General features: G+C 38.3%; 1 protein-coding gene across 1 annotated transcript; it reads left to right on the top strand.

The window, feature by feature from the left end:
• Nucleotides 1-826: 826 nt before the first annotated feature.
• On the top strand, nucleotides 827-1,375 carry LOC311581847 (olfactory receptor 5V1-like; the record flags this gene model as incomplete). Its single annotated transcript, XM_084754364.1, has 1 exon — nucleotides 827-1,375. The coding sequence occupies one exon, from the start codon at nucleotides 827-829 to the stop codon at nucleotides 1,373-1,375; it is 549 nt and encodes a 182-aa protein (XP_084610490.1).
• Between the last annotated feature and the right edge of the window lie 15,384 nt (nucleotides 1,376-16,759).

The following is a 16,759-nucleotide window of genomic DNA, read 5'->3' as shown; positions in this document are numbered from 1 at the left end:
AAAATTATAAAAGTACAAGTGACAAGATTCTAAAGTCATGGAATCTAATTTAGCATGCTCACTATTGAAATTTATCAGATCCCAAGTAAATTAAACAATTTTATTGATTTGTAAAGATGGGAGACACAAAAAGGTATAATATTTTAAACATTTAAAAGTTTAATAATTTAAATAACTTCTATTACCAATGCTGTTCAGTAGAATCAGAAATATAAATAATACAGGATAAAAGCAATATAATGCTTTACTATTTATTTAGTTGTTTGTTTTTAACATGGGTGTTGGTGTGTTTCATGGCATGTCTGTGTGGAGGTCAGAGGACAGCCTGAGGGACTTTACCCCTTCTTTCTACCTCATGGGTTCTAGAGATTGAACTAAAATCCTCAGACTTTTCTGCAAGGCCTTTTACTTGATGAGCCATCTCTCTGGACCTGTAGTTGCTTTATAAAACTACTTTTCCTTAAATAACTGAAGCCATTTGGTGTACCTAATGTCAGACCAGCATTTCCAATTCATTTCTAAGTCAGGAATGATCCATTTATGTGAGATATCATCAACTGATCCTTTACCATAAACTTTCACTGCATATATGTACCACATTTAAAAAGAATATAATCATCTGTTGATGGATATCTAGGCTGATTCCATTTGTAGTTATTGTGATGAGTACAGAAACCAACATGGACGTGCAAATATCTATGTGGGATGTGGACTTGAGTCTTTCTGCAAACATTAATTTCTAATGAGAAAAAGGAAGACACTTATTGTGTGTCCTTACCCAAAGATAGAAAGGAGGCGCAGAGATGACTGAAGGTGTTCGTTGATCATGAACACGGCCCTGTGCAGCCGGTTAGCAGCCTCGTGCTGGACAAGTGCTTTTCTCAACTCTGTGGTGCACACAGTTCTGACCTTCCACCTGCCCTTCTGTGGTAACCACAAGATCAATTATTTCTTCTGTGACATACCCCCTTTGCTGATGTTGTCTTGTGGGGATACTTCCATCAATGAGTTGGCTTTGCTGTCCATTGGGGTCTTCATCGGTTGGACTCCTTTTCTGTGCATCATCCTTTCCTACCTCTACATTATCTCCACCATCCTGAGCATCCGCTCCTCTGAGGGGAGGCACAAAGCCTTTCCCACCTGTGCCTCCCACTTGCTCATTGGTGTTCTCTATTATGGCAGTGCCATATTCACATACGTGCGGCCCATCTCATCTTACTCGCTAGAGAAAGACAGATTGATCTCGGTGCTGTATAGTGTTGTCACGCCCATGCTCAATCCTGTAATTTATACCCTGAGGAATAAGGACATCAAAGAGGCCATGAAGACCATAGGGAGAAAGTGGCAGCCACGAGTTCTCTCTTCTGATTTGTGACCTCACTTGCCTGTAGTCAATAACCTTACATTAGAAAGTTAACATTTTCACCACTCAGTTGTTGCTGATATATTTCCTCAAAATCTGATTGCAACATTTGGAAACATAATGAAGAGTTGTCACACTCAACCCCAAGTGCACACGCCCAAGCTTTCATTAGTCTCTTATGAAGTTTCTTCTTTTAGTTTCTATCATTTTTGTTTTCTTTTCCATTTTGAAATCCACATCCAAAGATGGTTCCTCTCTCGTGCCATATTTGCACGACAGACTTCATGACTTATTACTTGCCATGAAAGACTGTATTTCAGGCCAAGCAACTGCCATCTTGAGACATGCAGCTGCACCCTCTTGCAAGTGATCATCACATGTGGGACTGTTTACTCTTTACACCCTCTCACAGAGGGGTGGGGAGGCCGCTGGGCCCCACCTCAACATCAAGGTTCTCCCTGCTACCTGTTATATACAACGTGCTCTCAGGGAGGGGCTAACATAGGTTAGAGGAATTAGGGAAGGCAAGGGGAGGAGTCTCCAACTATAGGGCTGTGGATACTTCATTCTTTCTGGGAAGTGCAGGTAAAGCCTATTGGAGGAAGCACATCCACACCACTGTAAATTATCCTGTAAGTAAACTCAGCAAACTAATTCCCAGAGTGAAACACGGCAGAATTGTGCCTTCATTTGCTCTTGGGACCTTAGGAGAAAGTGTAGACATTGTTTATACTTCCTACTGGTAAGGAATTTTAGCAACTCTGTTTCCTATGTGTAAAAGAATGAGAGAGCTGTGAAATGACCCAGCAGGTAAAAACACTTGGTGTCAAGCTTGATGGCCTGAGGTTTTGATCCTAGAGTCCCACATGACCACCTGAAGTTTGTTCTCTGGCCTTCATTCACACAATGTGGCATGTATGTGAATGCACACACACACCCCCACACACACACATCTGTACTACGTGAGTCATGAAAAGTTAAAAAATATGAGTAGCATTCCTTGTTTGTCATATTTATTTCCATTTTTATTATGTTTCTTTTTTAACATAAACACTTATAACATTATACATAAATAAAATAAACTACATACAGCTGGGAGAACCACGACACAATCAGGAATTATATAAATGTTATATTCAGAGTGATTTGGCTATTTGTATTTGGCAAACTTGAAGTAAACATCTTTTCTACCTTGTTGAGTCTAAATTTCTGAATGAAAATCAATATCTATCTTATATCAACTCTATTAACTTGGAACATCTATCTAGATCTGAAAGTATCTTATCCCCTAACCAACTAAGCTTGACTGTGAGACTAAACTATCTGGTCTTCAACCCTGTCAGAGACTTGAGAAGGAATTACCTGAGTTAACCAGAAGTACAGGTTAGCAGTTTCCAAAATGAAAAAAAGAAACGACAGAGACAGTTTACTGTCTGAACAGTCACTCAAAATTCTCTATAATGTTGGAGCATCATCTTCAGCCTTCTGGCCCAATATAGCTGACAGACATATTTGTGAGGCAGGAACTATTGAGGACTTGCTTACTCTGTCTTGGCAGAGTTTGGCCATCAATTCTGCCTCATCTAATCTTGCCCCTTTTTAGGCAGAATTCTGTCTGTGGCAGAAATGAAAACATTTTGCCTAGTGGCTGGTTTGCCACATTTGAAGCTAGCTCTGTAAGGAGGTTCTTTGATGCTCATCATCTTCTTTAAGGAAGTCTGGGTGTTACCAAGAGCTAACTTGTCTTATTGTTTAAAAAAATCTTTGGGAGGATACAAGGGATGGGATAACCATTGAGATGTAACAAGAATAAATTAATAAAATTTTTTTAATCTTTAAAATAATAAAAACATTTTAAATGCCATATTCTGTAGGTCTCTGAGGTTTTGAAGACCTTATTTAACTATTTTGCCTTATATATCTATAGAATCATATCTATCTGTTAGACCTAGGATATATATTCTTGTGATAAAATTAGACTAGTATTTGACATGACTATGATTTGTTCACTAACTATTAGCTTGTATTACTTAATTATACTAAATAGCCTGCAGCACCACTTTCAATGTAATGGGAATAAACCTTGTATTATAATTGACTTGGATGGGTATAATACCTCATATTAGAATATATATGATCTTAGATTAGAATTCTATACCTATATATTAAAATTACACTTATTTTGCATCATTATACAAAGTTCTATACCAATGAATTAAAAGTAATCTTATTTGTGAGTAACAATTAAGGCCTTGAGTTGAGGAATAGATTTAAAAATCTACCTTTTGTTCTATCCTCCCTCTATATTTCTTTATACCCCTTTTTTCTTTTAAGCTCCTATCTCCTCACATACCAAAGAAAGATAAAGGAAAAGAGAGATGTCCCTGGGTACAACCTACTCTTCTCTCTGTATAAGACCAATAATGACTTGTAACCACATCCTGATGAAAATAAGCATCTGTAGCCCAAACAGAAACCTACCCAACCTCTCTTAGGGAAAATGGGACATCATTCTCTTAATGTTTCTTTAGGCTGATTTAGGAAAACAAAAAACAAAAAAAACTTTTAAGGGGCCCAAATAAAAATGGGGGACTTGGTTAAGCAAGCCAGTGAGAGCATGTGTGGTCCAGTTTCTAAATTTTGAGAAATTCCAGGCTGAATAGGAGTCCTGTGAGAGACAGACTGAAGTGCTGGACCAACTAGGACCAGAAGCTTTCTACTATGCTGTCCTCTTTTGAAGAATACAGCAACTGAGGTGCCTGGGGCTGGAACATGAAGGATACAGGTTGTCAGTGTCCAGCAAGCTGAGAGGAATGAATCCTGTCAGATCCAATCCTGGGTCAGTGTCTGGTTCTTTTGTTCTGAAAACATAATTTCTCACAAGCATTATACAGTTCTAAAATTACAACGGCAGTGCCTAATGCACACCTTGTTTGATCAGCAGCACAGAAGTGACTATTCTACAACCTAAGGACCAATATGAGAAGCACAAAACACCCACACTGGTGACTCACAGGTAAGAGGGGTCCAAATTTTGTGGAGGAAGGTTGGGTACAGCCTCTGGCCACCTGGGAAAACCACAAAGTCCCTGGTCCCCACAGAAATGGGCACACAGCCTCCAAAGTCTACTGCCACACACCTGATTGGTGGACAGCTCTTGAACTCTCTGGGGCACAGAACTAGTGGAGGACTGCAAAATTACCAGCATCTGTGGGTTCTAGCACCAAGGAGACCCTACAGGTGGGATTACAAGTTTGTCATTTTAAAAAATTCTTTTTGTAGGTAATACTTTCTATATTTATTTTAAAAAATGATAGCTTAACATATAGAAGAAATGACAGCTATTATATTCTGTTATATAAGCGTATACTAGTTTATGCACTGTTTACCACACCATATTAGGAAAAATGAATAACAAAGAAATTCAACAGTTAGTTTCTACCCATTTTTTCTTTTTTAGTTAAAATTTTTACAGCATATTTTGATCATGTTTTTCACTACATCAACTCCTCCCAGATTCTTTCTACCTCCCACCCACCCAAATTTATATTTTCTCTTAAAAAAAAACCATACAGAAACAAACATCAAAACAAACATAGATGTAAGCAAGCAATAAAACAAACAAACAAATAAACCCAGTTAGATAAAAAGACCAAAACAAGAATTACACACACACACACACACACACACACACACACACACAATCAGCCTACACACTGTAATTTAAATAGTTGTACAGTAGCTCTCTCACATCTAAAAGTGTCAAACCTCTGTAGTTTCTCAGTCTTTAAGGTTAGGTGCCACAGTGCTTGTAGTAGTCAAACAATGCTGTCTTACAGAGGGGGTGACAGTCCACAGGCTGGTGTCCCAACAGTTCCAATCTGGAGCTGAAACTTGGAGGGGTCTCGGAGATCCACTGGTCCTCAGGCCATGTTGGAAGCCTGAAAAACTTGTCCTAACATCAGCAAAGAAATGAGCAGCAGTAGCAAGAGGGTAAATTATCTCATCAGTGAAAGGGAGGGCAGTGGGCAAAAGGCAAACAATCTTCCCTCTTCCTCTCTCTCTTCCTCTCTCTCTCTCTCTCTCTCTCTCTCTCTCTCTCTCTCTCTCTCTCTCTCTCTCCAATCCAGGCTGCCACCCAAAAGTGACACTCACTTATAAATTAAAGCAGTCAAGACAATTCCATAATTGAGGATTCCTGCTGAGGTGGTTCAAAGTTGTGGCAAATTGGCTTTAAAAGCAACAATCACAATGTGCAAATTAAACATATAAATATACAATATTGATAGACTATTGGCAAAAAATAACACAATAATCACAAGAGATGTAGAAAAAGCATCTGCCAATGTACAACAGCTTCATGAAGAAATTAGGGATATGTGGAACATATCTCAAAATAATAAAGGCTGCGCATGTGACAAATGCATAGATGTTATACTAAATACGGGAAATTGAGAGCATCACTTCTGACATCTGTAACAAGACAAGGATGACAAACCTTTCTACACTTATTGAATACAGCAATAAGTTTTAGTTTGAACAATAAAATATGAGAAAGATATAAAGTAGATAAAAATTAAGAAGTAAGGAGTTAGCTTTGCCTATTTGTAAATGGCATGTTTCTATACTTAAAATACCCCATCAGAGTCACCAGAAAAAAATTAGATATGATGAACACTTTCTTTTTAATATTTTTATTAATTTATTACTATTACATCTCAATAGTTATCCCATCCCTTGTATCCTCCCATTCCTCCCTCTCTCCCACTTTCCCCCTACTCCCCTCCCCTATAACTGTGACTGAGGGGGACCTCCTCCCCCTGTATATGCTCATAGGATATCAAGTCTCTTCTTGGTAGCCTGCTATCCTTCCTCTGAGTGCCACCAGGCCTCCCCATCCAGGGGACATGGTCAAATATGGGGCACCAGAATTCGTAAACACTTTCAATAAAGTTGCCTGACACAAAATCAATATACAGAATCAATAATTTTATTTATACTGGTAACAAACTTGGTGAGAAAATACTGGAAAAGATATCTTACTTACAATGGCTTAAAAATAATATAGCTAAGGAAAAAAAACTAACCAAGGAAGTAATTGATCTCTAACAAGCAAATATTTAAGATACTATAAAAGAAACTGAAGAAGACACTAGATGATCGAATGATCTTCCGTGCTGAGAGAATGGCAGAAATAATCACAATTCCTTCCCTTTGTGGGGCAATTTGAGGAAGTGGTGGTGCTAGCTCTTTTTTTGACGATCTCATAGAATTCACCAGCGAATCCACTTTGTTTCGGACTTTGAGATAGATTTTTTTTTTTTAGCTTAATCTGGTCTCTAACTTGCAGCATTTTTTCCTTGCCTCTGCCTACATAGTGTTGGGTTTTCAGGTGTGAGCCATTGCACCCAACTTTTTATGTCCTTCTATATCCACTTGGGTTGATTTAGGAAGTAAAGATTTTCATTATTCAGTTCCTAAGCATGTGCCCTTTTGATATATTTTTCTTTAATTCCTTAAATTTAGTTGACTTTTCTATTTCTTCAGGTCAACTTTGGTTATCAGTTATCAGGATGGCTATGCCTTCTTGGCTTCCATTTGCTTGATATGCTGGCTTTCATTCTGCAACTCTCGTCTGTGGGGTCTTTGGCAGTGATGGGCATTTCTTAGAGATAACAGATATTTGGATCTTATTTATTAATGTAGTCTTCTAATCTGCATCTTTTAATTGGAGAGCAAAGGGAGTTTACAAGTAGTGATGTTTACTAAAATTCTGTAATTTTGTTGGTTTTTTTTTATGTTTGGTTGCACTATTTTCCATTCTTTTTATTCTCTCTTAGTGTTAGGTATTTTCTGGTTTATTGTGCAGGAGATAATGGACATTTTCTTATTTCCCCCTTGCTTACCCACTCCTCTCATAAAATATCTAGGAATAAACCTAACCAAGAAGGTAGATGACCTCTACAAAGAAAGCTTTAAGATACTGAAGAAAAAAAGAAAACACTAGATGATCAGGGACTTTCCATGATGAGATGTGGGCAGAAAGAATAGTACTCTGTGCACAGGGGAAATAGAAGAGGGAGAGCCAAGGGGGAGATGAGTGTCAATGGGACTGTGATTTCTTCATCTCCACTCTAGTGGAGGTGTAGCTCTGTGGTGTGAATTGGTAGCTTTCACTCCCTGAGTACTGTTCCCACCGCAATCCATGCTATTGATACCATGGAATTGCATAGGCATGGAGACACACACAGCATAACATGGTAAAACAATGTCAATAAAGAAAAAACAATTACTTGAATCGCAACACTTTCTTTTCCTTCGTGTTCAGCCTTGGAGCCTTTGGACATGTCTTGCAACATCAACTCCGTTCTGGGTCTCCTGCTCATCTGCTCTGTGGTTTTGAACTTGAGAATCTCTGAGGCCAAGTGAGCCGATATCTTAAGGACCCACTGCTTCCCATGCGCCCTCATTCGTCCTCTGGTTCGGCATCTCTAGGGAAATGGCTGCTTATAAGAATTACTTTTCAGGTTCGTTCGTTCGGAGTTAGAGGGCTTCTTCTAGACTTTTCTCTCCCTCTGCTTTAGAGCCTAGCTGCACTGCTTTGGTCATTCTGATTGTGTTAGACCCTGGCCTGAGAGAGGACGGAAACCTCTGGTGGTTCCTTAAATTCTTACAGTTTTCCCCATTCTGGCTGCTCATCTTTATTTTCCAACTTGCTCACTTAGGTTCTTTAGTTTGCTCAGGCTTTCTGGATACATTATTTGGAATATTCAGGGTGAGATTAATTATGCAACCATTAACTGGAACATTTATTTTACATTTTAAAACTTTAAATGAAACAAACTATCCAGTGCTTACTTTTCCCAGGTGTAGTTTCCAGTCCTGTTTTAACGCTGGACACAGAAAGCGTTGAGGTCACTGGCCACTATGAACGACTGTGAAAATAGGCAAGGGAAGAATTACTCTGATTAGACTTACAGTCGGAAGACATGGAGGTTAAGTTGGAAAAACATGGCCAAATACCAGTACATTTCTGTAAGGGCTTTTAATGTTTGTAAATTGAAAAAGATAAGAGGAAAATAAGGCCCAAAATTCTTTAAAAATTATTTTTGAAGACAACACATGGTTATTATGTTAGCTGACTGATGACAAGTGCTTCCAGAAGATTCATTGTTTGTGACTCTGCTTAATACGGTTAATTCATACATTAACTCATTTAACGTTCATAGCAGAACGGGGTTCCTGCAACTGTCACCATTCTTAATAAACAGTTGGGTTGCATAATTTTTACCCAGATCAGAATTGTTTTCTCTGGTCGTACACCCAATGATTGTGTGTGGGGGGGCACATTGTCCACATGCACACAGTATTATTAAAAAATCTGTAACCTTGGCATTTATATTATTTTAAATTGTAAATTATAAACAGAGATTATTGTCATGGGTTGTTTTAATTGTTTTTTATTTTGTTTGTTTGCTTGTTTTCGAGACAAGTTTTCTCTGGGTAGTCCTAGCTGTCCTGGATCTTGCTCTGTAGACCAGGCTGAACTCGAACTCAGAGTCCCACCTTCCTCTTCCCCCTGGGTGCCTGGCTGATTCTTGTTTAGTGAAATATTAAAAAAATAAAAGACTGAATAAATCTATTAGAAATATCTTATTATATTATTTCAACCAATTTAAACATAAAACAAAAGTGTAACATTTTGGAATTTGCATTCTTTGCTCCAGTGTAAAGCAGAGGTCACAGCACAGTCTCTCTAAAACATTGCTAAGCTGCACTGAGATTCTGTATTCCCTAGCATTTGTACTGGGATGTGATGCACTCACTGTACAGAGCAAACACAGCTGATTAGAGCCTTCCATTTCTCTGTTTCCTGCAACTAGAAATGGTCTCCTGGAGATTTGCTTTTGTGAAGAAAGTTTGTTTTACTAGTGGGTCCCTTGGGGTTCATTAGGGAGCTCTCAAACACCATGCTCTTAAAGTGATATAAATGTTTTAATAAGGTCAGCAAGTGTGTAATTGCTAAAGTACAAAACTTTCCTCTGAAGAGGTAGGAGACTTGATGGGTCACACACTAATGATCCTCGGGGGCAGCTTCCTGGTTAAGTAGCCCTGGTGCCTCTGTCTCAATTTCACTTCAAAGTTTTAGCAACTACTCCCAGAAGAGGCCTTTGGGGGCAAGCCGCTTAATAACAGTAGTAAGATAAACTCTCTGAAAGTTTAAATTCTCCTCAGAGAAAAAGAAATAGGTGACTGTGCACAAACCTCCAGTCAACTGTACACAAGAGACTTTTCTGTTGAAAAAAGGAAGGAAATTAAAGAAACCTCGAAGCTGCTTACTTTTTTATTAAGGCCGCTTATCTCAGAATGAACACAAGTTGAAACCTAATTGATAGGAAATGCATACATGTATATAGACGTGTGTGGAAATATGTCTATATGTCACTACAACAAATTAATAAATTCTATGTATTCACATATATGCCTATGCATAATGTGTACATACACTTATTTACTAATTCATTTTATTTAGTTTGTTATTTAGGTATCCTAAAGAATTGCTATAATAATGTTATAGTGATTTCCTGTTGCTGTAATAAAATGCCCTGAAAAGAGAAACTTAAGGAAAAAAAAGATATGTTAGTCAGGGTTTTTAGAACAATATTAACAGAAGAGACTGTTAGATTGGATTATGTGGTATGGTCTCAATAGCCCAACAATGGCTGTTTTCACACTAGAAAGGCTGAGATTGGCAGATGCTCAGTCCAGGTGTCTCAGTGGTCCCAGTCTGGCTCTGAAGGCCTGGGGACACTCAGAGAATCAAATGTCTTCAGTTCATGTCGAAAGGCCACAGAGGCTGGGTTCTGATGTCAGCAAAGGATGACACCATCAGAAGCAGGGTAGATGAAAGAGTAAATTAACTTAATTCCAAATACAGTTAAATCAGCAACTGGGATAAATCATCACAGAAAGGCTTGTTTTGCCCACAGTTCCAGTCTGTGGTTCATCTTTCTCCTGAAACCATAGTGGTGGAAGTTTGGGGCAGCTGGGCACATTGTATCCACAGTCAGAAGCAGAGAGCGATGAGAGCGTGTGCTCATTTTACTTTCTCATATTTTTATTGCACATAACTCCTCTGTTACACTGATCTGGAAAGATATAGTTCTGAACCCACATGGTAGGGTCAAGCAGATGGAATGTGATTCACACAGTGAAAGACACAAACTCAGACACGATCAAGGTGCCATTCACCCCTGCACATCAAGGAAATGAGATCCTAACACATCAAGAGGTCCTCTGCTCCTCGAGGATAAGAACCATATCTGATTTGATAGGAGGGATGTCTTACTTTCCAGTGACCACACAGGATTGTTTCAACCGCCACTGGAAACCTCAGAGGGGCTTCTGTGTGCTGGTTGATGCCATGGACAGCAATCAAGACCCCTTTCCCCACCTTGATCTGGGAAACAATTTCTTTTTAATTTTTTACATACACATTTATATCGTTTCATGTATATACAATAAACTACCTATAGCAAGAAGCACCATAACACAATCAGGAACTATATAAATGTTAACATTCTTAGTGTTTTGGCTATCTGTATTTGACAGCCTTGAAGAAGACATCTTTCCTATCTTGGTGTGTCTAAAATTCTCTATCTCATATTGTCATTATCAACTTAAAGCACCTATCTAGACCTAAAAACATCTTAGCCCCTGAACAACTAAGCTTCATTGTAAACCTAAGCTAACTGGACTTTAACTCCATCAGAGACTTGAGAAGGAATAAACTTGATCACCTGAGAATGCCAGGAGTGCAGGTTAGTAGCTTTCCAAATGAGAAGATGACAGAGACAGTTTGCTGCCTGAATAGTCATCCAAAACTCTTTATAATGTTGGAGCATTTTCTTTAGCCTTCTGGCCCAATATATCTGACAGATATATTTGTGAGGCAGGAACTATTGAGGACTTGCTTACCCTGTCTTGGCAGAGTTTGGCTGTCGACTCTGCCTGCAGCCAAGCTTGCTCTTTTTTAGGCAGAATTCTGTCTGTGGTAGAAATGAGGACACGTTGTGTAGTGGCTTGTTTGCCACATTTGAAGTCATCTCTATAAGGAGGTTCTGCAGTTCTCACATCCTCTTTGAGTTAGGCAAGGTGTCACCAGGAGTTAACCTGTCTCATTGTCGGTGAATCTTTAAAATAATAAAAACATTTTAAGATGACAAATTCTGCATGTCTCTGAGGTTTTTGAAGACCTTATCTAACAATTCTACTTTCTCTTTCTATAGAGTCATATCTATCTGCTGCACCTCAGATGTATATTCTTGTGATAAAAGTAGACTAGCAACTGACATGACCATGATTTGATCAACTAACAATTAACTTGTATAACTTATTTACCCCAAACAGCTTGATAGCACTTTCAAAGCATTGGAAGTAAACCTTGCATTATAATTGAGTTATATCAGTGCAATACCTCATATTAAAGTAGAAATATATGCACATATATTATATATAATGTGTGTGAAGAATAATATTACATATGAATTCTATACCACTGTATCTAGAATTAAACTCATTTTGTGTTGATATACAAAATTGTATACCAGTGAATTAAAAATAACCTTGTGAGTGACAATTGAGACATTAAGTTGAGGAGTGGATTCACTAATATACTTTTTGTTCTAGCTTCCCTATATATTTCTATATTTCCCCCTTCTTTCTTTTCAAACCCTTTCTCCAAACCTAAGAATGTAAGATAAAGAAAAACAGAGACATCGCTGAGTCTAACCTTGTTTTCTCCTTAAACAAGACCTATAATAACGTGTAACCAGCTCTCATCGATAAAACAACCAAAAACCTACCCGACCTCCCTTAAAGGAAATGAGGTGTTGTTCTCTTAAGGTTTCTTCTGGCTGATTTGGGATGAATAATACCTTTTCAAGGGCCCAAATAAAAATGGGGAAATGGTTAATCAAGCTAGGAATGGCATATGTGGTCCAGTTTCTAAATGCTGAGAAATTCAATGCTTTATTAGAGTCCTGTGTGGGACAGTCTGAAATGCTGGACCAATTAGGATTGTAAGCTTTCTTTGAAAGTGTCCTGGGAGCCGTCTTATTGTGATGAGGAACAGCAATTGAAACACTTGGTGCTGGAACATGAAGGATACAGGATGTCAGAGTCCAGCATGCTGTGAGGAATGCATCCCGTCAGGTCTGATCCAATGTCAGTGTCCGGTTATTTTGTTCTGAAAGCATATAATTTCTCACAAGCATTATACAGTCTTAAAATTATAAGTATATAAGGTGTGTGTGATGCACAGAACATTTAAGGCTGGTTTTCTGCTCTTTTATGAGCAGAAAAAAAGCCTTCTGTAAATCTTCATTCGTGCCATATGAAGAATGGCATCTAATAATTCATAGGGGTTTTGTAGCCAACAAGAAGCATTGTCTGTGCCTAGACATTCAGGTCACAGCCAGACTCAGAGCTGTTCCCATGCAGTGGGACTAGTAATGTAAGTCACCTGCTTGTTCTGCAGTTTAAACTCTTCACATCACGATTGTATCCCCCTCCCTCAATCTCTCCCGATAACCCTCCTTCCCTTAGTCCTCAGACAGGGGACTACCTAACACTGCTCAACTGACCCCTAGTTTTAGTTGCCCCTCCTCACATTTCCTCCCTCACCCTGTTTGTTACTCCTGTCCCAATGCTCTCTCCACATCCACCCAACCATCTATTCTGTTTTCCTTCTCAGGGAGATCCATTTTCCTCAAGTCCCTTGCTCCAGAACTAACTTCTGTGTCATATGGATTGTAGCTTGCTTATCAATGACTTAAGAGGTAGCATCCACAAGTGAAATAATACATACCAACCATATTTATCTTTTTGCATCTGGGTTACATTAATCAGGACAATTTTTCTAGCTCCATCCAATTTACCTCTGAGTTTCATTATTTCATTTTTTAATGACTGGGAAATATTCTATTGTCTAAGTGTACCATTTTTTTGTTTTTTATTCATTCTTGTGTTGACAGATCTCAAGGTAGTTTCCAATTTTTGGCTATTATGAATAGAGCCAATGAACGTGGGTGAGCAGGTGTCTCCTTAGTAGGATGTACAGTCCCTTGGGTGTATGTCCAAGCTACAGAGCCCGACCTTGAGGTATATCTAGTCCCAACTTCCTGAGGAACCACAACACTGATTTTCATAGTAGCTATACAAGTTTGACCTCCCACCAGCAATGGATATATGTTCCCTTTACCATAAATCTTCATGAGTATGAGCTTTCGGGTCTGGACCCGGTACATAGTATGCCTTTCAGTATATCCACTACCTTATGATGTTTAATTTATAAGTTTGGTACAGCAAGAGATAAGGAACTAATAATAAAACAGAACCATCAGAGTACACTGAGTTAAGTCATCAGTACCTCACTCCTGTTATTTGTAAACGTTGTTAAATAAAATAAAGTGTGCTGGAAACAAGCACAGCACAAGTGCTGCAGTGGGCATGAGAATAAGAAGACGGCCAGACGGCTGAAGCAGAAGTGCTTTAGGTATTACTGATATTTGGCTTTAATTATTAACACTCTGAATAGGATGAAGTGAGGTCGGGCAAGATTTCATCTCTCACAGAATGCTTCTCAGTCATTAAAAATTACATCATGAAATTTACAGGTGAATGGATGGAGCTAGAAAAAAATCCCCAGTAACATAATTTAGACCCAAAATGACAAATATGGTGTGGCATGTATTCATTTATATGTGGATGTTACTGAAGTCAATGATAAGTGAGCTACAATCCATATGATCCATATGGGAAAGATGGATCTCCCTAGGGAGGAAAAATAGAATAGAATAGAATAGATGGAAACGGAGGCTTGTGACATTCATGTGCTCACACAAAAAAGAGGACCAAATCAATAGTAAGTATTTCAGAGAAAGTACTGTACACATTAGTTCCCTTGAACTCAAACTGTCATGAGAGTGTCATGTCCAAGTGTTCGTCCGAGGCGGTGTTTGTGCATGTTCATGTCCTCTGCAGGCAAATCCCTATCCTTCAGTAAAGACTCTGTAAACATGAAAAACATTAAGAAGTGAACAGCGTATCCCCAAAGCAATAAATGAACCACACAAAAGCCTTACGAATTGTTTATCCCTGCAATTTCTGTTTAGTAATTTTGGGTCCAGAGTGGGGTATAGGGCTGGTTTGGAGGGAGGAATGGAATTGGAGAAAAGATGTAATTATATTATAAATCTCAAAAAATTAAAAGAAATAATTGAAAAAATAGAACTGAAAAAAGTAAAGCCAGGTGAAAGGCAGGGTGCCTTCCAACTCACTTTTTAAAAAATTCAGGCCAGCATCTGTTTATGAGAGTAAAACATGGACAAAAATTATGCTTTTGTTTCACTTTTACAAAACAAGTGAAATGTTTACAATAGCAACACTTTAAGTTCGTGTCAGTGTAGTGATGCAGCCAATGTGTTTTAGTGGAGAAGTGTGACAGGACATAGAAGCAAGTAAGGGGAACAAGATATGCCTGCACAGTCCAATTGAGGGGAAGATTCACTTCATTTTAAGTATATAAATTATCCTGAGTGAGGTTTAATATAACATGTGGAAAATGAATTTAAGACATCTCATTGAAACTCAGGCTTCTTTCAGCTCCCCTTGGCCATTAACAGCATTACCACCCCATGGATTTATTAAGTTATAAAACTACTTATATATTAGCTCTCTCCTCTCTCTCTCTCTCTCTCTCTCTCTCTCTCTCTCTCTCTCTCTCTCTCTCTCTCTCCCTCTCTCTTGTATTATACCAGATTTGAAGCTATCTCTTATTTTATTTTTCATATTAAATTAAACAGGATTATTAAAGAATGCCGGGTACCTCACAGGATCTCTTTGGAAGGCAGGTAACCAAGCTTGGAAGAGAGGAGCCCAAGGCCATAATTGGCCCAGCACAGACCATGATGCTGACATAACTGGACTCAGATGATAATTGTGATTCCACTGATTCAGGGACTGGATTCTGGACTCCAAGAGACTGCTTTCCAAAGCTGAGCACCTAAGCCACCAACCGTGGTGGAAGTGACTCTGCTGTTTAGGGTCTTCTTTCCTGCAGTATTTTTGTAAGCTGGTGTCTCCAGCTGCAGCACCTAATGCTGTACCCTAGGTCTTGTGCCTACATTCTAGATAAGGGCGATCAGAAAGAATAGTGTTTTCTCACTGGGAAGGAAGGGGTAGTAATATAAAAATTCTCAAGTTTAAGGGCTTCAAAGGCCATCAGTTGTTCATCACAGGATTAGGGTGAAAAAAAAGAAAGTTATATGTAAAGGAACTACGTAAATGCAATTATATAACAACTATTGAGAAATATATTATCTTTTAAAACTACCATTTTTTAAATTTGGGGTTTATAACAAAACTTTTTATACTTATGAATAAAAGAGAATAATTTAATATCACAGAATACAACATTCCCAAAAGTATTTTATACTTCGAAAGAGCAGTGATCTCAAATAAAATATCTTTATTAACTAAAATGAAGACATTCAAAATATCTAGTACAGAGGACAATAAAATACTTATAAACCAAAGAACAGTTCTTTACTTTAGTTACTTGGTAATGATAATCCAATATTTTGTTAGACAATTTATAAATGGATGCTTCTATAAATAAATTCAAATTTTAAGTCCAGAAATAGAATTGTTTTGCTTATGTTATATTCAATCAACTAATAAAATAACAAGGTGGTGCGGAAGTATCTCAGGAAGTGCGTAACTCAAAAAGAATCAAACATAATTTACATGCTTCTGTAGATGGATTGAACAGTCCAGAGTCTAAAGAGGTAAAAAGTCTGGTGATATTTTGTTACACCGTGTCCATTGTGCACCATGAAGAAGGGAAGAGAAAACACCCGTGGGCTTGTGTGCAACAGCAAAGTCTTTTATTATTCTCGCCACTTAAGCAAAGTCACTGATCTATCAAGGCCACCAGACAAGCACTCAGGGAGCCTTGTTTCTTCCATCAGTCCAGAATAGTGGCTGAAACAGGGTTTATAAGCACAAAACCTGCAGGAATCTGGGCCAAGTTACAGTTATAATTTTTACCAATCAGAACTTGGGGAGCAGGGACTTTCCCAAGTGTTCCACCATTGTCAGCTGACATTGGATGTAAGTGGTTTTGCCCAACTAATCAAATTCACTTGTCCTTTCTGTTGTTAGGAACAGGCATTATGTTTTTGGGGAACTAACGTTGCTTGGAGAGGGAGTTGGACATCTTAGATAAAATGGAGTCTGATGTCAAAATGGCAGTACTTAATAAAAGTTCTTTTGTCTGCTCTCAACTATGTGCATACTTGATTTTACATTCAAATGCATATAACAGGATTCAAA

This window comes from Acomys minous (assembly GCF_964271855.1).
Source record: "Acomys minous genome assembly, chromosome: 13".
NCBI classification, from domain to species: domain Eukaryota; kingdom Metazoa; phylum Chordata; class Mammalia; order Rodentia; family Muridae; genus Acomys; species Acomys minous.
The sequence above is the reverse complement of the archived record's forward strand: the minus strand, read 5'-3'. Positions and strand labels throughout refer to the sequence as shown.